This window comes from Balaenoptera physalus (genome assembly GCF_965194825.1).
Source record: "Balaenoptera physalus genome assembly, chromosome: 7".
NCBI lineage: Eukaryota > Metazoa > Chordata > Mammalia > Artiodactyla > Balaenopteridae > Balaenoptera > Balaenoptera physalus.
Genome location: NC_138886.1, coordinates 107,426,625 through 107,448,704, shown reverse-complemented (window position 1 = coordinate 107,448,704; position 22,080 = coordinate 107,426,625). Strand labels below are relative to the sequence as shown.

The 22,080-nt window shown below is 54.5% G+C and overlaps 2 protein-coding genes and 1 long non-coding RNA gene across 5 annotated transcripts in view; 1 reads left to right on the top strand and 2 right to left on the bottom strand.

Moving 5' to 3' along the window:
- Positions 1 to 539, bottom strand: part of FHIP2B (FHF complex subunit HOOK interacting protein 2B) — a 14,390-nt gene extending 13,851 nt beyond the window's left edge. The window contains exon 1 of the mRNA XM_082471282.1: positions 382 to 539. Coding sequence (XP_082327408.1) covers positions 382 to 426 — 45 coding nt within the window. The 5' untranslated portion in view covers positions 427 to 539. The remainder of the gene's footprint in view (positions 1 to 381) is intronic.
- LOC309665161 overlaps positions 1 to 15,563 on the top strand; it is a 21,841-nt gene extending 6,278 nt beyond the window's left edge. The window contains exons 3-4 of one of the 3 annotated variants that reach the window (XR_014266252.1): positions 12,553 to 12,632; positions 15,483 to 15,563. This is a non-coding gene — a long non-coding RNA (uncharacterized lncRNA). Of the gene's footprint in view, positions 1 to 12,552; positions 12,773 to 14,909; positions 15,024 to 15,482 lie in introns of those variants that run through there. The other 2 variants (XR_014266253.1, XR_014266254.1) reach the window with 2 other exon arrangements.
- Positions 4,613 to 22,080, bottom strand: DMTN (dematin actin binding protein). Its single transcript, XM_082471326.1, is given in 16 exon segments — positions 4,613 to 5,821; positions 5,957 to 6,037; positions 6,321 to 6,447; positions 6,449 to 6,575; positions 6,751 to 6,799; positions 6,967 to 7,031; positions 11,459 to 11,564; positions 12,186 to 12,310; positions 12,784 to 12,936; positions 13,189 to 13,245; positions 13,629 to 13,728; positions 14,071 to 14,115; positions 15,037 to 15,192; positions 15,581 to 15,655; positions 15,891 to 16,096; positions 22,056 to 22,080. Coding segments are annotated over 15 exon segments (1,398 nt in total). The 5' UTR covers positions 15,909 to 16,096; positions 22,056 to 22,080; the 3' UTR covers positions 4,613 to 5,707.

The following is a 22,080-nucleotide window of genomic DNA, read 5'->3' as shown; positions in this document are numbered from 1 at the left end:
GGGGAATTTTGGGAAGAAACTATTGGGTGACTAGGGATCATTCGGCACAGAGGAGTTTGGGAATTGGGAGAGACTCGGGGAGCAGGAGAAATAAACAGGAAGCAATCCGGGGAGAAGGGTTAGGGGGCCGGAGCGACCTGGAGAGGAGCTGGGAACACGCGCGATCCGGAAAGAAGCCCCTGGAAGCGGGGAGCGCTGCGCAGGAGGGGCGCGGCGGGGGAGCGAGGAGGCCCGGGAAGGGGCACCACGGCCCGGGTTGGGGGTCCCTTCCTGGAGGCGGCCCGCACCCTCCGTACGCCCGCGCGCCGGCCGGCTCCTCCCCCGGCCCCGCGCCCGCCCTTCCGGCCCAGGCCCCGCGCGCCCCAGCGTCCCCGGCCTCACCGCCCCCACGGCCTCCTGCAGCAGCGCCCCGAGCCGGCTCAGCATGACGGCGGCCCGGCTCCCGGCTCCCGGCTCCCGGGCGGCGGCGGCGGCGGCGGCGGCGGAGCTCCCGGGCGCAGGCGGCGACCCGGAGGCGCGGCGAGGGAGGCGGGGCCCCGGCCGCCCCGCCCCGCCGCTCCCCCCCCCGGCCTAGCCCGGGGTCGGAGAGGAGGCCGGCCGCCAACGTGGCCGGGCCAGGCAGCTAGGAAGGGCCCCGGGGTCGGGGGCGCCGACAGCCGGGGCAGCGGAGGGGCAGGGTCAAGTCCGCCGCGGCCTCTTGGGGAACCAGGAGGCAGCGAGCGAACTACCCTTAGAGAAGGGCGAGTGGAACCAGACAGGTTTTTCCCATGAGGGATGAGAAGGTTTGTGGGTTCTGGAAGTCTCTAGACTTTCCTCGTGGGACCCCGTAATGCCTTAGCCTCCCATCATATGATGTCGAGGGTCAGCAGAAATACATTTTGAACAGCTGACTGCCATGTGCTCAGGAAGAATTTCTTTCCATTCCTGGGGGAATGGGGGCGTGGAGCGGGGAGATGGGGAATGGGCTTTGAACTGGCAGAGCTGGCTGCTCGAAGGTCCCCTCCCTAAGGGCCGAGCTTTGAACATTCCGGGAAACCCTGCTCTGGTTGAGGGTTCTGCCTGTGTAATTCTTGGCCATAATTTTCCCAGTGTGTCCCCCCGAACAAACACACACACACACACACACACACACACACACACACGAGACACACCTGTTTCCTTGATGCATCTAGAAGGGCAAAACGGGGCCAGCGTGACTTCTTTCCCCCACCCCTGTCCAGCACAGTAGCCACTGGCCACTTGTGGCTATGGAGCTGAAACGGGCTAGTCCTAATTGACATGTGCTGAAGACATGTCAGACAAAGGAAAGAATGTAAAATAGTCACTAATGATGTTTTATGTTGATTACAAGTTGAAACGTAATCTATTAGATAAATTGAGTTAACCAAAGTATATTATAAAAATTAATTTCACTTGTTGCTTGTTACTTTAAGTGGATACAGTGCTGGTCCAGAGGTCCTGCATAGGACATCACACTGGCCTCGTTTTGCCCTTCTAGACGCACCAAGGAGAGAAACAGAAGGTGGGTTTCCGGTGTCGGGGACACACTGGGAAAGTTACACCCAAGAGTTAAACAGGCAGAACCCTCAACCAGAGCAGGGTTTCCCAGAATGTCAAAAGCTGGGACCTTAGGGAGGGGGCTTTCTAGCAGCCAGCTCTGCCAGTTCAAAGCCCATTCCCCATCTCCCTGCTCCCATCTCCCACCTCTAACCCCCAGGAATGGAAAGAGATTCTTCCTGAGGATAGGGCTGACATCTGTTCAAAATGTGTTCCTGCTGACCCCTGACACCATCTGATGAGAGGGTGAGGCACCAGGGGTCCCACGAGGGAAGGTGGGTAGCCCCTCTCACAGATCTGAGGACCTGGAGCTGTGGGGTACTGGGGCTTCACTGCACTGGCCCTGCCTTTGGGGCCTCTTTCACCAGTGGGACTAAGGCCCAGGAGGCAACGCCTGCCCAGAGTTGGCCATGTGCTGTGGAGTGGAGCCTGCAGTCCAGACCGAGTCATGGGGAGGCCAGGGTTCGGCTGAGCTAGTATTTGGATCTCAGTTCTCTGGCAGCTGCTTAGGGAAAATAGATGTTTCAAACAGCTCGTCTACAATTGGTCCCAGGTGAGGAGCCTATGGGAAATGAGAGGAGGCTTTTAGGCTGAAAAGTATAAGAACAAAGGGAAGAAACAAGCCTATTTTGTGTATCAAGAAGCAATCTAGGGGACTTCCCTTGCGGTCCAGTGGTTCGATCCCTGGTCGGGGAACTAAGATCCTGCATGCTGCACGGCGTGGCCAAAAAACACTTTTTTAATTAAAAAAAAAAAGCAATCTGGAGTCAGTCCAACACTGTTCTTCTCTGGGTCTTCTTCCTCATAGGTAAAGGAAGCAGGCTGGATGGATTAAATCTACTTGTTTTCCTTCAAGATATTTCAAGGAACTGTAGAATATAGGGGAAGTGTATAAGAAATTCATAACCTTTTATTTGGTTTAACTTTTAAAATTTTATTTCAAAAGCTCTAATAAAAGTCAGTGGACATACTTGTATATATGATAGAGCCCACCGATGTATTTAAATTCTGCTGCCAGGTTAGCTCATTGGGAAGATGTTTGAATGAACCTTCCCTCCTGTCAGCGTAAATGAAGGTAGAAGGCTGTTGCAGAATAAACAGTTTGAAAGAGCAAGGCACTAAGCCCAGATTCAAAGAGATGGGACTTAGCTGCTGCTGCTCAACGTGAGGAATGTGACTGTTCACATTTGCATGCATTTTTAAACCACTGCAACTTTGTGACTACTTATCTGTGAATCAGAATTCTCTCCTACTGTGCAACCAAATACAAGAATAAATTAGATCCCGTGCTTGCTGAAAGGGCGGCTGTCATATACAACCCTTGACTTAAAATTTTTATATCCATCAAATTGCTTCCTTGTTCTCATTGATTGATTTCATTAATAATTAACTATAAAATCCAACTTACAGGGAATTCCCCGGCGGTCCAGTGGTTAGGATTCCGTGCCTCCACTGCAAGGGCCACAGGTTCTATCCCTGGTCAGGGAACTAAGATCCCGCATGCCGCATGGCATGGCCAAAAAAATAAATAAATATAATCAACTTATAAATGTATTCTAATTACTAATAGTAAGATCTAATTTTTAAAAAGATTGACTACTAAAAAGGTTTGGAAACCAATGGACTAAATAATCACCAAGGTTTTATTTTAGGACAGACCTCCACTTTGAGCCGCTCTAAATTCTCAGGAACTTCAGATCCTTTAGGACTTCAAGTCCGGTCTGCTCGCACCACAAACATTTCCCAGTGCGCTGTGATCAAACACTCCTCACACCCCTTGGTGCTCAAGAGCCTGGGAGCTCCATGGACAGGGGTGTGCTGGCCTCGTCACCCGTTTCCCTCATGCCGGAACGGGATAAGCCTTCCAAACTTTTGCTGAACACCTAATCCTGGGTACGTGTGTGTGGGTACCATTCCTCTCTTTGCTGCCCCTGGAGAGGCAACTGTGTCTATACTGGGAATGACCCAGGTTAGCAGTGAAGAAACTGGGATGTGTGTTTCCAGTCTGCAATCATTAGTTGCTTGTAGCTTCAGGCTTGTGAAATGTCTCTATTCCATGATTTTCTCATTCTCGAGAAGAATGAAAACAACCTGTGCCGTTGACCTCGCAAGTTTGTTAAGACGATCAATGTTGTGCATGTAGCAGAACTCCTACAGTTTAATCATTCACACTTGAGCAGTTCTTATCCACTTTGCTTTTGTTTCAGCCAAAGGGGCTAGAAACTCGTCCAAGGGCAGGATAGTTGATTCAGGTGCCAGGTCCAGTCTAGGGTTCACACGCAGGGCCCCCTCCAACTCACCCGGTCCTCTGGACTGCATACCTCTTCAGGTGCCCAAACCCAGGTTCTGTTCCCCCCAGGTGAGCCGGCCCCATCCCCGCCAGCCCTCACACCCAAAGTCCTCCTTCTGATCTTCAAATCCAGTCTTCACCCCCTCCACCCACTTCAGCAGGCCTGTTCCATGTCTACTGCCCCTGGGCGGTCCCGCCAAGTCATCCAGGACCAAGTTACCCCTGCTCCCTTGGCCTCCACTTGACCCTCGCTCCTGCTAGATTTCCCTCATCATTTCTCCACCCCTTAGTTTTCCCCGCCTGACCCTCGACAATCAGCTCACTGTCCACTCCTACACAGTTGACCTTTACTGCGTGTTTGGCCTCCCCATTGAACTGTGAGTATCATAGACCTGGAGGGGTACAACCATGTCAGCTGTTGATGAGCTTGACCGCCAAGGGGGTGCATTTAGGGGCTCAGTGAAGGGCAGAGCCTTTTTTCCCAGCTGGCTCTATATTCATGCTCCAGAGTGTGAGTTTCTGTCCCCGCATCCATGTCACCATTGCACAGCCCCTGAAGGAGAGGAGGCAGACAGGACCTGCAAGACTGCCCCCGCTTTTCTGGCCCAGGGATGGGGGAGGGTAGGATGTGTGCCATCGCTCTCCCTCCTCCAACTCTGTGTGCCCCCCCATTTGAACCCTCGCTCTGTGGCTCTTCTCAGCCTGGCATCACCTGTCCCTCTCACTCGGATCTGGTGGCTCATAAAGAACAAATAGATTTGGGGCCCCGATGCAACCTTTTAATTCCAAGCAGAGTCCCCCTCCCCCAGCATTATCACACACACACGGTGGAAAGGGATGTCGGGGTCTGGGCAGGAACAAAACCCAGACCCCGGCAAAAAAATATATATATAATTATATACACGTGTATTCGGAGAGAAGAAAAGCTGGGAGCGTGATTAAGGTAGGGCAGAGAGTTAGGTGAGGAAAGCAGCTGGGGGGTGCCCCAATAAATTACATTCTTTAGAGAGCATGGTGGGGGATGCAGGGGTGTGGCTGGGACCCGGTAGCCAGGACTCTCAGCCTGGCTCCTCATCCCGTCCAGGGGAGCCCAAAGGCCTGGGCTCTGCCCAGGACCTGGATGCTAGAAGGTAGCATTCTAGCCGACTCAGCCTGAAGGCTGATGTAGGGCTGGGGGTCTGTATAGGCGACATCTCCACTCTAAGCCAAGGCTTCTAGGGAAGCCTCAGGGCTGGAGCAAGAGGCTTCGAAGCTTGGGGGTCACAAGGAGAGGACAGGGTAAGCTGGAGGGCTGGGTGGCCTCCCTGCTGGAGGCTGAGAGGAGGGAGGCCCAGGTGCAGGGGAACCCGTCCCAGGTGAGCTGCGGAGGAGTGTTTGGGTGCACACAGGGTCCTGGGCGCTCTCTGCCTGCGTGGCTGCCTCCCACCCTCACGTGCCTCCTACCAGGCCCGAGGGTTCTTCCCACCCCTTGGTCAGGACAGCAGACAGGCCTGACCACTAAGTGTCACGTTCGTGTCTCATCACTCCCTTCTGGGGACCTTCACATGGGGGTGGGGGCAGGGAGAGGGTGCAGACACTAACTCTGTGTGTGCTGGAGTGCACGCTGGGTTTGCCCTGTGCAGCAAGGACCAGGGATGAGAGAAGGAGACCCCCCAGCTCATCATGGGGAAGGAGGTCCACGTCCCAAAACCCCAGCACTGCAGGGGCCTTGCTCTCCCTCGACCTGGGCAACGGAGCCAACCCCACGTCTGCCCCACCCCCCTGCTCCCCCCAGAGGTGATGCTTTGGGGTCTAGTGACCCCAGCTCCAGAGCCCCGAAGCAGCAAGGGTGAGGGTCAGTCACGGAGCAGGTGGGGGCCGTCAGAAGAGAGAGGCCTTTTTCTTGAGTTCGTTTCGCTTCCACAGAGCCAGCTTGCCAAACTCTTCGGGAGACATGGAAAAGACCCTTGAGAAGTCCTCTGCTGACAGGTGCCTCTGCAAGGGGGACACACAGGGGCAGTGTAGGGACAGGAGGCACAGGGTGGGGCTGGGCCACCTTCCCCCACAGCGGGCAGGGGAGGCTGCCCCGTCAGTAGCCCCTCACCCACCCAGCACATGCTCCCTGCGTACCTCAAGCCTCATCCTATCCACACCTGGAGGCAGCTTGGTTCGCCCCCTGTTGGTCACCACCAGCATTTCGTAAGGATAGATCTGGCGGGGAGGGGAGGCGGGCCGTAAGTATCAGGCTCTTCGAGGTCCCTGTCAGTGTAACCCCCTCCATTCCCCAGGCCCCCTTATCAGCCTGCAGGGGCCATGGGGGCTCATGCCATCTTGCCATCCAACTCCCCCAACTTCCGTGCTGCCCCTCCCATCATCAGCCAGGAGGACCCCTCAGTGCATTCACTTCCCTGGCTTCTCCCCAAGCTGGCCCGCCCCCACTAGAGACGGTTCTGTCCCCTGCCCACCATCCCCTGCCTCTGCCCCTGCCCCTCACCTTCTGCTCCAGCACACAGGGAAGGGAGTTCCCCCGGTCCATCCTCCCCCTCTGGCCCTCTCCGTTCTGGGGAGACCAAAGCCGCAGTGAGCCAGAGTGGGGCAGGGAGGCCTCCCCAGCCTTACCCTAAGCTTCTTACGTCCTCACCAGGTGACTCCGTCGCCCCGCACCCCTTCCCCAACACTGCCAGTCCCCCGTCCATCCGTGGCTTCCGTGCTCCACGTGTTACCCTCCAGAAGGCACTCACCTGCAGGCCTGTGGGAGAGAAGAGCCATTGTTCAGAGGCAGCTCTGAGGTCAGCAGGCTTCCAAACCTGCCAGCTCAGCCGCCCCGACCTCCGGCCACAGAGCCCTGCCCACATCGCAGACACGGGCTGCCCCAGGGGCCTCTTGAGCCCCTATCCCAGCATCAGGGCGGCCCTGCCTCTCACCTGGGCTTTCGGTCTCGCTCCCAGATGGGCTGAAGTCTGTGGACTGTAGCTGGAAAGGACACGAAGGAATCAGAGGAAGCTGGGGCATTCCACATCGTCCCCCTTCACTGTAAGGGTCTGGCCGCCCCCCCCGGGTGCCCACGTAGCTCAGTCCCTCACGGGCCCCACATGCACACTCTTCCCACGAGGCCTGTGACCTCTGTCCTGGGACCTTACCCGGCTCAGGGTGGTCCTGCCGTAGGCGGGGAGGGAAGAAGACTTCGATGTTCCCACGTGCAAGGCTGGAAGAGAGCAGGAGGCCCTGTTTCAGACCCTTTGGCCTGACAGTCATTCCAGAGGGTCATTCCCTGGCCTCCCCTGCCAGGGGCAGGGCAGTGGAGGGGGGGACTTGGGGGAAGCCGGTGGGCCTCTGTTGGCTTCCAGCTCCTGCCCGTTACCTTCAGCAGGTGACATCGTGCTGGCAGCTCTGAACTATCCCTAATGCCTCCCCTCTCTCTAACAGACGTGCACAAAATAGACATTTGGGCCAAATGTCCGAGTGTTCAAATTGATAGTCAGCCAATGATAGTCAGATGATGAGGCTCACCATCGTAAAATGAACCTCTGGAATATGAAAATAAATCTAAAATTTAGTCAAAACAATCGAATTATTCCAATTTTAGGTTTAGCAATGTTGGTAATCAAATTTCAAATGCTTGATGTTATAAAACAGAAGCTGCAGTTTTCCCAGCACTTTCAGCTGCTAGATGGCACCGCAGTCACTGGACTTGACATTCGCATGACCAGATGTCACTTTCAACTTGACGTCCAATAATATCACTAAGCTTTCAAGCGCTGCAGATTATAATTCAAGAAAATTGGTTTTCGGTAACAGGTTTTCCTAGAAGGATTCTTAGTTTGTTCTAATCTCAAAATTCCTTTATCTCCAATGACTAGAAATTGCTGGCATGGTATAGCAATTGTTTTGACCAGCATTTTTTGTGTGAAGGTTTAGCCTGGACAGACTCAAAAGTATAAGGAAGAATTGTTTTCTTCAAACATTTTAATAAAATATGTTATTTGGAAGTTTGGTGAGAACAAAATGTGTTTTGGGGACCCTCGTGTTTTTTTTTTCCTTAATGCTTCTTATTTTTGTGTAGAAAATTGTCTGCTTTCACAACCCTCATTACTGAAGCACTTCTCTTTTGTGATAAGTACACGCTTCTCCCTCAACTGACTGATAAGATTTTTTTTTTTTTAACTTTTTGGCCATGCTGCATGGCATCCCCAACCAGGAATTGAACCCGTGCCCCCTGCATTGGAAGCGCAGAGTCTTAACTACTGGACCGCGAGGGAAGTCCCTAAAGTGTAAAAGATTTTCACTCCTAATTACTTCTAGACTGCTTATTTATGTTTGAAAGTGACCATTAATTTCAATGTTACCCTTAAGTCAGAATGACACGCCTGTCCGTAATTCTGAAATTGTTCAGGTTGATCAGCTATGAGAGTAACCTAGGCAATCATATGACCGTTGATCCCATACAAGTTCAAGGATGCCAACATTGACACTGAGGCAGACATTTCGCTACTCAACTTTGCAAGGCCAAATGCACATTAAAGAGCTAATTTTGCCTAACTAGCAAATCCTGGTGGAGCATGAAGGCTGAATCCAACCTTCGGGGCATCGCTCTCTCTGCCTCATTCTTCAGGCCTTAACTATTTATTCCACATTCTCTAAAAAGGCCTATTAGAAGCTCTTCCCACCCACACTGAAATATCATCCTGGTGAAATATCATTTCGATGACCCTATGGATGTCCCAGCCATATATGAGCCTTAACGGTTCCTTGAGTCCCCCAGCCCAGTGGCTTTCACCTCCACTCCACAGCATGCAACCCCTTCCGGTGGCCAGCCCCTGGATCTTGTCGTCCACAACCAATTCGCTTTGACACTGAAGCCTGGGTATCACACTTTGCGGCCACAGCACCCTTTTTTGTTTGCAGCTTTCCCTCAGCCGCATTCCTGGCACATCTGCCGGTCAATATCATGGGGAACCTCCAGCGTCTTGGTCCCCCACTTCCCCCTGACCTTTGACCCATGGGTGAGTACATAACCACTTTCACCCACACTCAGCAGCACCCAAACTCTAACCCTGCATCAGCCCAGGGCTCCCCTTTTGCCCGCAGGCTATGGAGATGAAGCCCACCACGTGTACATTAGCATCACTACAGACCCTAAAGCCTCTCATCAGTTCCCTTTCCCAGCAGAAGCTGTTCCGAACCTTCACCACTCTCACCAAGCCTCACCCTCCGTGTGCTCAGACGTCAACTTCTCTCTCTCTTTTTTTTTTGGCCTAGCCATGCAGCATGCAGGATCTTAGTTCTCCCCGACCAGGGATCGAACCCGTGCCCTCTGCACTGGAAGCGCAGAGTCTTAACTACTGGACCGGCCAGGGAAGTCCCTAAAGTGTATAAGATTTTCACTCCTAATGATTTCTAGATTGCCTTTTTATGTTTGAAAGTGACCATTAATTTCAATGTTACCCTTACGTCAGAATGACACGCCTGTCCGTACTTCTGAAATTGTTCAGGTTGGAGCTTGGATTCTTAACCACTGGACCACCAGGGAAGTCCCAAACCTCAACTTCTGATGTGGCCTGCTCCCAAAGCCAAGTCCCCGACCCTTTCAAGGCCAGCCTCCCGCATCCTGAGGCTGGGTCTCACTTCTGACCTCCTCCCAGCCAACCTTCCAAGGGGACTATAGTGTGAATGCTCTCCAAGGAACAGCCCTCGGCACCCTGCCCTTCCCTCCACTTTTTCTACACAATTGGATTTTTTCTCATGGTCCCACTACCACGTATAAGCTGAAGATTCTGCTTGAGCCCTGACTTGCGCCTCAAGCTTCCAACTCAGTCAAACTCAGCTCCCACCTACATGCACTTAACCCAACACGTCCCAAAAGTCTCTTCATCTTTCCCCCGAAACCTGCCTCTTTCATGATCTCAGCCCCAGGTCTGTCATCACCCAGCACCCAAGACAAAAACCCCAACTTGTCTCTCCTTCACCACCCACATCCAATCAGCCAATAAGTCCAGTTGATTCCATCTCCTCTACAGATCTTCCTCGACCTACGATGGGGTCATGCCCCGATAAACCCATCGTTAAGTCAAAAATGCATTTAATACACCAAACCTACTGAACATCAGAGCTCAGCCCAGCCTACGTTAAACGTACTTGGAACACTTCCATGAGCCTACAGGTGGGCAAAGCCTATTTTACAATGAAGTGTTGAACCTCTCATGTAATTTATTGCATACTGTCCTGAAAGCGAAAAACAGAATGGTGGTCTGGGTACAGAATGGTTGTGAGCGTACGGGCTGCTTCCCGTCGTGATGGTGTGGCTGGCGGGGAGCTGAGGCTCGCTGCCGCTGCCCAGCATCTCAAGAGAGCATCGTGGGACTTCCCTGGCTGTCCCGTGGTTAAGACTCTGCGCTTCCACTGCCGGGGGTTGCGTGTTCAATCCCTGGTTGGGGAACTAAGATCCTGCATGCTGCACGGTGCGGCCAAAAAAAAAAAAAAAGAAGAAAAAAAGAAAAAAAAAAAAGCCAAGAGAGCATCGTACCGCACATCACTAGCCTGGGAAAAGGTCAAAATTCAAAACTGGACATACAGTCTCTACTGAATGCATATTGCTTTCGCACCATCGTAAAGTTGAAAAATTGTAATTCCGGGGCTATTTCTATACAGACTGTGCCTGTATAGTTCTCAAACCCATTCCCTCTTCTCTGGACCTATGTATATTTTTAGCCCTTACCCAGATGATTGGAAAGTGTGGTAGACTGTCTCCGAAGATGGCCCGCAACATTATCTCCCAGCCTGTGTGCCCTTGGGTGGTTCCTCTCATCAGGAAGCAGAATCTCTTTCCTCTCCCTTGTGTCTGGGTGGCCTGTGAGCTGCTCTGGCCGTCAGAAGGCAGTAGAAGGATACCCTGTGGCTTCTGAGGCCAGGCTCTTAGAGGCCTTGTAGCTTCCAGTTTGGGCTTCTCAGATGTGCCCCCCTCCTCTCCAGCCATCCATGCTCGAAGGAAGCCCAGGTTAGGCTCAGTGATGAGCAGCATGGCACCAAAGCCCCAGCCACCTCAGAGCACGCTCTGTGCGCTGTAATTCCAGGCTCCCGGAGGTCCTCTCTGCTGGCCAGATGTTTGCTGCTCCTGGCCTTTGCTCCCACACTGTCCCTGGGGTCTGTGCTGCCTTTCTCCCCGACTCACTTTGTCTCGTTCTTCAAGACTCCAACTCTGGGACCCAGGCCCTATCAGTGTCCTCTCAAAGCACTTGAAGTGTACCTCTCACCTGCTATGCTGCACTGACACCCCAGTTTCCACGTCACTTTCCCCGTGACCAGAAGCTACTGGAAGGCAGCACTATAGTGTTTTACTCTTTATATCCTCAAGGCCAAGAACATGGTAGACACCCAATAAATGTTTGTTGAATTAAACAAAATGTGCTAATTCTGCTTTAGCTGAGGCCATCCTTTGTCATCTCATCTTGTTCCATGACTGGTACCCTTGGCCTAAGGGGATCACCAGAGTCTTGAGCCAGCAACCGAAACTTCTATGTCTCTTATACCCACAGTAGCACAGTGCTGGGCGTGTGACAGACAAACTCAGCAGACTATTTGATTCTGGCCTCAGGGTCTGGCCAGGTGATTCTGAGCCCCCTCGGTGACACTCACAGGTATGGAAGGGTGTCCGGTCAGGCAGAGAGCGGGTTTTCCGCCGGATAGGCAATGACTTTTCCATCTCTTCTTTCAAGATCATCTTTCCCAAGTTAGAAGTAACCTGGCAAGGAGAAAGGAAGATGGATCCAAGGCGTCGATACTTGTTTCTCATCTCCAAAAGGTTCAGAGTTGGGTCCACCCCAGGCAGGAGTGGGGACAGAGTTCCCGAGGGGCTGTGTGGTGCCTGGAGCCCGTGGAGCCTGTCCTGGTCAGAAGCTCTGCCACATTGGGTCTGGCCACCCTCGAGAGCAAGGAGTCAGAGCCGCTCAGTGTAACTCTGCCCCAGGGGCTTCTGCGTCCCAAGTCACAAGGCCCAGAGCACAAGCCCGTGCCACCATCAGTGGCCTTTCCGTGACTCCCTACACCCTCTCTCCTCCCCTGGAGGCCAGCAGCCTACTCTCTCCTTTCTCCTCATCCCATGAACTACTCCGCCTGCTGAAGCCTGGCACTGGTGGGGCCACCCTTTTCTGTGCTTTTGGCCCTAACAGTAAGTGGTGCCCCCCTAAAGCAACATGCAATCCTTGTGTCCCTTCAAAAGCAGCAGCCTGACATCCTGGCAAAGAAAAGGAATTCCTCACATGGTCTCACTAGGACGCTTTTCAGACATGTACCCATTTAGATCAGAATGGAACTTCTGTCCCCAGGGTGGCCCAGGGATGCGGGTGGGGCAGTGAGACGCTACCTTACTGAGTTCCTCCCTCTGACGCTCCCTGAGAGCCTTCATCTCCTCCCCGGAGTCATCGTCCTCCTCCTCCTCCTCCTCCTCTGCCCCCCTCCTCGACGCCTTCCGCTTCCTCCATTCTGTCTCTGGGAAAGACGGACAAAAGCAGGCACATCAGTCAATCAACCGCGCGCTCAACGAGCGTCTGTCAGGGGCTGCTTTGTGCATGTCCCGGGGCTGCACCTTGAAGGGAACACTGCAAATTATTATTATAAAACAAAAGCAACGTTTTCTAGCCTTGCGGTGAAGCTGGGTGGGCAACACATGCTCACACGACTGAAAGCAACTGGGGGCCAAGACCTCGTCTCATTCCTCTTTCTCTTTCCAGAGCTCCCATCACAGAGCCTGGGACACAGTAGAAATTTGACAAACGTCTGTTGAGCAGCCAAAGAAATGAACGGAAAGCAGGTAAATGACTAACAAGCAGGGCTGCTTACACCAAGAGCGATGGGGTTGCAGGGGACAGGGGAGCAGGAGCCTGGAGGGTTCATGCAGGTGGTGGGGGGTTCCTGGGGCTTCAGCAGGGCCTCCCTCTCCCCTCTCCAGCAGTCTCGCCTACCCACAACGGCCAGCGACGGGGGGCACGGCCAGTAGTCCGTTTCGATCTTGGCTGGCTGGTTGGGGTCGGGAGGCTGCGCTGCAGGGAACTTGGACGACTCGATGATGAGGTCTTCAATGAGGTGCTTGCTCTGAGGGCTGCCTCCTGTGGACTCTGCGGGGGGAGGTCAAGGTCAGCCCGGGCACACCCCGCCCCGGAGGCCACCTCCCACCTCGGCCCCCCACTCCCTCATCCCTCCCTCTTCACACCTGTGAGCTCCTGGGTGTAAAAGCAACGCACAAGGAAATGCACAGGGCAGTTTACACGCCGTGATGAACATCTGTTCTCCCATCACCTTCCCACCCTCAGGACAGCCTCCCGGCACGTGGCAAAAAGGGAGCTCTGGTCGGTCAGGGGAACCCTCACCTTTCTGCTTGTAGATGGGTGGCTTCTTGTAGATGTTGGAATCTGGGCGGGTGGTCTCTGTGGAGAGGGAGCAAGAGTGGATGAGAAGGAGGCTATGAGGATGGCGGGGAGGCTGGGTCAGAGAAGGGAATGGAGACATGGATTGGGAGAAGGAAGGAAATTCAGGGGCTCCTGCCAAGAGCCAAGACAGAACCGGAGATCCCGAAATTATCCCTCAGGGGTTGGGATTTTTGCACTTCTCTGTTTGGGTGGGAGAGAGGATGCAGCAGGGCCCACCATCTCTGGGAGCTCTGCCTGGGGTCCGGCATCTGGGGTTCCCGCCAGTTCTGTGGTGTGCATATACTCCAGAGAGTGGGGGACTGAGAGTAAGGGGCTTGGGTTCCTGAAGGAAAAAAGAGGTCCTAGGGCAAGGATGCAGCCATGCTCACACTAAAACCTACCAGGATGGTGGAAATGGGGCAGGCTGGTCCGGGGCGTCCCAGTGGTTCTTGGGGCTGAAGCCTGAGAGATGGTTCCAGGGGACCGGCTCTCCGCCCACACCTGCAGAGCAGAAGTACGGTTCACTGCAGCTCCCAGGTCCCCCACCCCACCCCCTCCACCATCTCCATCCTCCCACCCTAGCAGCCCACACGCCCCCAACCCCAGGGCAGAGGAAGGCTATCCAAGGACTCGACCTCCTGATGGTGCCTGACCCAGGAGAAAGGATTAAAAGAGATCCTGGGTTAGACGTAGATGGACCCAGAGCTGGCCAGTGACAGGACAAGGTCCACTGATTCCATCACCCACTAGGCTCTGCCAAGCCCAGTCTGGACGTGTGTGGGGAAGGGGGTTGAGCCCGGTCAGAGCAGGGCTGGGCAAGTGTCAGGTGCGGGGCAGACTCACCTCTGGGGATGGTGGGGGGGATGTGGATTTGGGTGACAGCGAGCGCTGTGAATGGAGAGGAGGCTGGTCAGAGCCACAAGGGTGGGATTAAACCCTTGTCCCTAGGACCCCAGGTGGGCCACTTCACCCCCCCTCACTCAACTCTGCAATTGCCCAGCCAGTTTCTGGGCCACCTCTTCTCTCTTAGTCCTTGCCAGCTCCCAGGGCTGGCCCTCCGTCCTCTCTCTCCCGAGACAGGGACCTAAGTCTTTCCCTAGGACCCACGAAGAAGCAGAAGAAGCCGAGGATCTTGGAGCAGTGTGCATGTGCTCTGAGGGCCAGCTGGAGGGTCTATGGCTCTGACCTCAGAGCCAACGAGCAACAAGGGGAAGGGACAAGACCCACAGCGTCCAGGATGGAGTCCGGGCCCCTTGTCAGGCATTTAAGTCTCCCCACAGCCTGGCCCCGTCTCTCTGCTCAGCCATGACACTGCCCCTTTCTCCAACACAGTGTATGAAGTACCTGTCCTGCGTTATCTCGTGCATTTGACTAGTGAGGTGGACGGGTAAAGGTATCACCTCTACTTTATAGGAAGGGAAACTGAGACCACACCGTCACACAGGTCACACTCAGCTAGGACTTCTGGCCTCCGAGCTCAGTGTTCCTGAGTGCTTTCCACAAATTTGCTCACTTTCTGCCCAGTCCCACCCGATTCCTACATGACCCCGCTCTATGCTGCTACCATTCAAACACGGCCTCCCCTGCTCTCCACCTCGAGCTAGTCTCCAGCCGCCAGCCCATCTCTGCCTGCTCTGCACAAATACCCAGTTCACCAACTGACTGGTGATTCCTGTGCACAGGTCCCCTTCTTGTTTTGGAGTCTGACCTCCAGGAAAGAAAGCATGAGAGGGATTCTGCCTCCCACCCAGTGTGGCTGGGGGAGCCCTTCCCCCAAGTCCTGTCCAAGAGGAACCTCCCACCCTTTACCTCCCGGCTTCTGGGCAGCTCCACGTGTTCCAGCAGAGAATAGGTAAAATGGGGCTCGTAGATCATGAGGTCAGGCCTCTCGATGTCCAGGATGGCCTTGTCCTTGGGGATGGCGGCCAAGTCCTTGTAGCCCATCACCTGATTGTCCATCTTGGCCTGAAGGGAAATGGTACACATGGAACAGAGGTGTCAAAAGCCTCCCCTAGAATACTGGCCTTACAAGCCAGACCTGCAATTTATTAGGAAGAAGATGGGCAGCCGTTTTAGATGTCAGCTCCTGTAAGTTAATATTTCTATTATTGTCATTTTAAGCATTTAGAGGGTCACCTTAAAACAATGATAGTCCTTCATCTAGCCCTTTGGGTACAATGAGACAGGACCAGACCAGCAGGAGGGGGTGTGCAGAACCTTCTCTGGATCTGGGGTTCTCTCTGCCTGCCTGCCAGCCCTGGCAGGACCATCATCATTTGAGTGAAGCTGCCAGCGTGCGCCCCGCCCCTCCCTCCTCCCAGCCTGAGGGTGCTGGTGGCCGAGAGGTACTCACCACGATGCTGGAGGGAGAGCCGGGAACACTGGAGCCTCGGGAGGAGCTGACGCTCCCAGGGGAGGTAAGTGGTTGCTGGGGAGAGCGAGAAGGCGGGCGGGTGGGAATGTGCGTGGGTGCCAGGGCCGGGCGGAGGGAGGGGGTGGGGCAGGGGAGGGCTTCTCTAGGCCTCTGGGGCCCCGGGGTGCGGCGCCGCGGGCAACCACCAGGTGGCATCCTCGACTCCCGACCTGACCCTCCGCGGGGAGCCTGGCCCCCACCGCGTGCCCCCGGCACCCCACCGCCCCGGCGTGGGTGTAGCCCCGCGCACCTTCTGCAGCCGTTCCATGCAGCAGGGAGCTGGCCGGCCGGATCACTCGCAGAGCCCTGTGCGCGAGGGGAGACGACAGGGCGTCAGGCTCTATGCGGCTCCTGGGCGCTGCGCGCTCGGGGCCTCGAGAGCAGAAAAGGTGCTCCCCCGGGCTGCGGCGTCCTCATCCCTCGGTGACTCTCCAGGCTGCTGGCCGAGTGCAGGGCCTGGAAGGGGAGGGAGAACGTGCCAGCCGGGGCTGTCGGGGCCCCGAGACCTCAGAGGGCGGGGGCGAGGGCAGCCCCCTCCGGCCCCGCGTGTTTCGGGGAGCGGGGCTCCAGCTTTCCGTTCGCTCAGCCGCGGGGACCGGAGGTCGCATGTGGCCCGCGGCGAGACGGGAAGGTGGACGGGCTGCACTAGTTTCTGAGCCATTGTTCTCTGGCTGGAAAGGAAATGACGGCAGGGGCCAGCCGTTCCCGTTCCCGGGGCAGCCTACACATCCCTGCTTCCTCACACCTGCCCTGCCCGGGCTGCGGGTCAGTTTCAGGCCCAGGTTCTCGCTCGCCTCGGCCTCTGCCGTGGCCTTTCCCTGGCGCTGTGTTGGTGCCCTTGACCTCCTTCCCCTCAATCTATGTCCACGGTGCCACCCCTCTCTCATAGCCCAGAAAGGTTGAACACAGAGGGACTTAGTAATACTATGAGATGGCAATAGGGGGAGGGGAGGACAAAGCGAAGGCGATTTGGTGGGAAGCGCTCAGGTCATTGGCTGGGGGCTGCCGCTCTCCCAGTGGAGAAGGGAGGGGGCGGCTGGAGGGAGCCACATCCCCATGTGCCTGGCCCTGTACAGCAGGCAATCCCACTTGCGGGCATTTGGTAAAACACCTTTGGGGCGAAGCCCACGTCCCAGCTCCCCACCATCTCGGAATCCTCGAGCTGAGGCTGCCCTCTGAAGTGCTACTTTGCTGCAAGTCAGGGCCCTCTAGTTCAGCAGGAAGGCCTCCAGGCTGGCACTGCCCTCTCTTGGTTCCTAAGAAGTTGAGTCCTGTCTGCAGCAGTAGAGTAGGAGTTCCCTGGGGCCACAGCCCAGGTTTCCTTCCTCAGTAACTCCCTTAGCAATCCTCCCATCCTCCCCACACACCCCTGGACCAGACACATAATAACTATTCAGTGGGACTTCCCTGGTGGCGCAGTGTTAAGAATCCATCTGCCAATGCAGGGGACATGGGTTTGAGCCCTGGTCCGGGAAGATCCCACATGCCGCGGAGCAACTAAGCCCGTGCGCCACAACTACTGAGACTGCGCTCTAGAGCCCATGTGCCACAACTACTGAAGCCTGCGCGCCTAGAGCCCATGCTCCACAACGAGAAGCCACTGCAATGAGAAGCCCGCGCACCGCAACGAAGAGTAGCCCCCGCTCGCCACAACTAGAGAAAGCCCGTGTGCAGCCATGAAGACCTAATGCAGCAAAAAATAAATAAATAAAATAAATTTATATAAATAAATAAAAATAACCATTCAATGAACGCCTGGCTGAGTTTCTGACGTGACGGTGGCAGTGGAACTGTCTTCCAACTGCTGGCAGTAAGCCATAGAGTGAAGAGAGCTGATGACTACAGAAGGTGCAGGGAAGAGGCAGCAATAATGTAGTGGTTAAGAGCATGGACTCTGGACTGGGATGCCTGGGGAGAGGAGACTCTGCCACTCAGAAGCTGTGTGACCTTGCGCAAGTTACTTACCCTCTTTGGGCCTCACGTTCTCATCCATAACATGGAAGGTGGTACTAGTATCTGTGTCATAGGGTTGCTCTGATTATTAGTTAAGTTACAACATGTGAAGTGTTTAAAACATAGATTTTATGTAGAGTGTTAACTATTATTATTTCTATCTCCCTGAGGACTGATAAACTTAGATGGCTTTCTGTAGCCACTCTGCCACAGAAGGTCATGAAAGACTTGAGGTCATTGGTGCTCCCAATTTTATCACCTGTTACTTTGTATCAGGCCGTTTTTCTGCTCTCTGTCTCTCCACCACCTACTTGCTGCACCAGCAGCCCTCACTCCCACTTCCCTGCTTTTGCGCATGCTCTTGCACTATTCTCATCTCCCAGATCCCACCCATCCTTTAAGGGCCATGCTAAACCCTCCTCCTCTTGGAGGCCTCCCCTATTATTCTAGTCCTCATTGACAAACTCGTCTCTGAATTCCAGTGGGACTTAAAAAGAGAATCATATAACTTAGTCCTTGGTTATGTTGCCTGACATGTTTTCTCGCTAACTAGAATGACTGCTAATTTCTACAACAATAATAATAGCTATCATTTTTTGAATGCTCATGCCGGGTACTTTGATAAGCACTTTACAAGGATTATTTTGTTTCATCCCCCCAACAATCCTATAAGGTAGACCTATTTTACAGATGAGAAAACCGAGGCTCGGAGAGGTTAAAAACTTGTCCAGAGTCGTGGAGGTGACAGTGACTGTGTCTTCAGCATTGGCATGTTTCGTAGTGCCGCCGTAGTACTGTGTCAGGTTCACTGTGGGGATAGACTAGCATTTGCCGCAGTTCTCAAGTCTTTTTGGAATTCTAGAGCCAAGGCTTCTCCAAGACAAGACTCTGGCCATCAGAGTCACACTGGTGACTAGGTGCCCATGGAAGGGCTCCATTCCAGAGCTTCATCCTTCTCTTGCTTTCTTAACACTCACTTTGTAATGCTTTTAACTAGATGTGTGAGGACTGGAATAAACTCTAACACATACTCAAAGAGCTGTTAGCTCCCTCTCACTCCTATTTCGTCTTTACTTTGTTAACAGACATTGTCAAACTAGCTATACACTGGCTTAGCCAAGAGGCAAACACTCATTCATCCACCCATATACATCCACCCGCCCACCCAGTCATGTATTGTTTTACCCATTCATTCACTACTTTCTGAGCACCTGTTCTGCAATGACCACAGAGCGCTGTGGTGTTATGGAGAACAGAAAGATGAGTCAAAGGAGCTAAGCCGCCCCTCCAGAAATGAGGCCATATGTATAGATAACGCCCATGCAAAGCAGAAAATTATGTGTGCCTGATAAGATAGTATAAAGGGCTGTGAGAGATCACAGGAGAGAGGAATCACTCCTGCTGGGGTGTCAAGAGGGGAAAATAAAAAGGTTTTCTTAGAGGAGGAAGTGTTTAAGGCAGAAAGATGCCCGGTTTGAGATCATGCAAAAACTAAAAGAGGGATCCTTGAAAGAGACAGCAGCATGAGGGAAGCCGGAGACACGGGGAAGCACTGGGTCTGTCTGGAGAAAGCAAATATGGCTGAACCGTGGAGCTCATGAGGTTGAGACTGGTTTGGGGCAGGAGGTTGGGGGCCAGATTTGTAGATGCCTTGAACTTAGACTAGGGGATTCCGAATGTATTCTGTGGGCAACTAGGTCTATGGAATGCTTAGAAACTTTTTTTAAAACAAAGAAGTGACGGATCCAAGCAGTGCTTTGGGAAAATGAATCAGGCTGCAGCCTGGGAGATGGAATAGACAGGAAGAGGCGGTCCACAGAGAGACCAGCCAGGAAGTTACGGCAGTAGTTCAGGCAGGGGATTGTGAGGCTCTAGACTTGGGCCTGGGGCCGAAGATGGAAAGGGCCAAGTGGGAGGAATCCTAGAGGCAGAATGTTTAAAACAGAACTTGATCTGGAGACAGCCTCCCCCGCAACCCCCCTCACCGCGGGGGAGGAACAGGTAGCAATGACAGGAGAAGGGGAAGCAATGAGTTCACTTCTCGCCAGTTGAGGTTGAGGTGGGGGCAGTAGCTGGCAACAGAAATTTGGGAGCCATTTGAGCTAGAGGTGGTAGTCTGCCCCATGAGGTTGCCGAGGGAGAAAGAAGGTCAAAAACCAGCATCCTGGGAAACGCTAGGGGACTAGAAGAAAACGGGAGCTGGAGATGGCATGAAAGGGAGGCGGAAGGCTAGATGCCCGGGTCCCTGAGGGGCTGGGAGTGTATCTAGTGATTCTTTGTATTTTCAGTAAAGGACCTAATACACAGTTAAGTGTGCCATAAACATTGAGAGAGAGTTGCGGGGAGGGATAGGGGGGTTGAGAAAGAATGTCATGAAGCCAGGAGTCCATCGCCCAGAGAAGGCAAGACATGCAGGAAGGAGTGACAGCTTGCCAGTTTGGATGTCAAGCCCTGGTGGCCTCTGAGAGCATCTGCAGAGGAATAGTGAGGCCTCCTTGTTTGGGATGGGGGTGGGGAGGGGTGGCCAGGGTGTACAGGCAGGGGGAGGGGCACTTCCAAGAAGTGTGACAGAAGGGCAGGAGGGGGTTAGGAGAGTTACTTTGCAGGAGGTGAGCTTGGCTGAAGGTTTTTTAGGAAAAGGGAGACCTCAACACGTTTGTAGGCAGTGAAGAGTAGAGAAGAAGAAATTGTGGCTGCAGGAGAGGGGGGGCACTTGAGGGAGGAAGGTCCCAGCAGGGGAAGGGGAGAGGGATTGGGTCCAGGCCCAAGTGAAGGACTACCTTTGGAAAGAAAGCCCGAGCTTCCCTGAAAGGAGAGGAAAGGGAAAGCTGGGTAACTGCAGTCTAGGGGACTTTGGAGTGGGCCTATCGGGAGGCTTCTATTTTCCCAGGAAAAGTGAGAGATAAGGTCATATACAGACCCTACAGGTGGGTTAGGCAGAGGCTGAAGAGAGTAGAAAGGACTGGAACGGTCGGGGGTGGGGGTGGGGGGAGCCGGGGGGAGTGTGGAGCGGGGGAGGTGGGGGAGAATGGAGAGCGACTATGTGTCCCGGAGCCTCAGGCTGAACCTGGAGGTGGCCCAGGCACCCTGACCTGGAACACCAGTTGCGGGTGGGTACAGAGTGGGGTAATGACTGCCTCTCAGAGTGGTCACTGCCCAGGGAGGGAGAGGAGGGGTCCAAGGTGAGCCAGGTCACAGGTTACAAGGTCTTGCACTGAGACCCCCACTCGCCTGTGCACCAACACTGTTCCACAGACGCAGCCACTCGGAAAGACGATTCAGAATAATGATGTCCCCGCTCTGTCCCCTGCCCCTTCTTCTCCACAGCTGTGCACAGCCCCGTGCCCATCCCCTGGGCTGGGTCTCCTCGCCTTCTGCCCTGAGCCGCATTCGTTCAGCAACCTGCACACCAGCGCCTGGTGTGTTAGAAAGCACGCTGCGGAAATTGTTAATGTCTTACCCTTCCAGAGACATGGCATTTTAATTTGGGGCTAACCTTAAGGAGTGAAGGTCTTACTCGTTAAATATTAAGCCAGCAGGGAAAATGTTTTGGGGTGGAGTAGGAGTGTAGGGTGGGGGGAGAGGGAGAGAGGGAGAGAGGGAAGGAGGGAGGGGAGGGGGAAAGGGGGAGGGGAAAGAAAGGGAGAGAAAGTGTTCTTGCCTTCTCCCAAATCACATCACGCCCCGCAAACGCTTACTCCACCCACTCGTAGCCCCTCCCCCAAAGCCAATTTCCTCGCGCGTCCGCACCCGTGCACACCCCTCGTTTCTGCACGTGCGCTCCCAGGCCCGGGCCGCCTCCAGTGGACAGACCGAGAGGGCAGACTGCAGCAGGAAGGGAGGGCGCAAAGGGAGGAAAGGGAAAGAGCTGCGGAGGAAGGCCAGCCCAGGTGGCGGAAGGGCCTTCTCAGCTGCCCCGGCGGCGCCCAGTTCTTCCATCTCGGACCCACCCTCCCCCAGCTGTGCAGCCGCGCCTTATCTGAGCCCCCAGCCGGGCCCCACCTCACGCCGCCTGCCCCGTCTCCATGGCACCTAGAGCCGCTCGGCCCTGATGATAAGGCCCGCCCACCCATTCCCATGGGCGCCCGCTACAGGTAGGGGCTGAGCCGGCCTTGGCTCCCTGGACTTGTGGAAATGAAGGCTCAACCGGCAGAACCGCAGCCTGGTATCCTCTAGTCCAGCTTCCCGCCCTGTTCTAAACCATCACTTGCTCTGGGCCAGGGACTTTCACCCATCCTCTCTAGCTTCACCAAAGCTCACGTCTCCCAATTAGATGAAAATGTGGTTGAGAGACTGACCTTCCCCCCCACCCCCAACACCCCCCACGCCTCGGCCCACTGAAGCCAACCTGGAATTCCTACCCAGGTCTGTCTCAGGTCAAAGCCAATGAATGCTCTTTTCAATGGGTGCCCAAAGATCTCACTTTAATCTGAACTTTGGATTTGGGGTCCCGTGTGCTAACCTTATACCGTGGAGCCACCAGAATG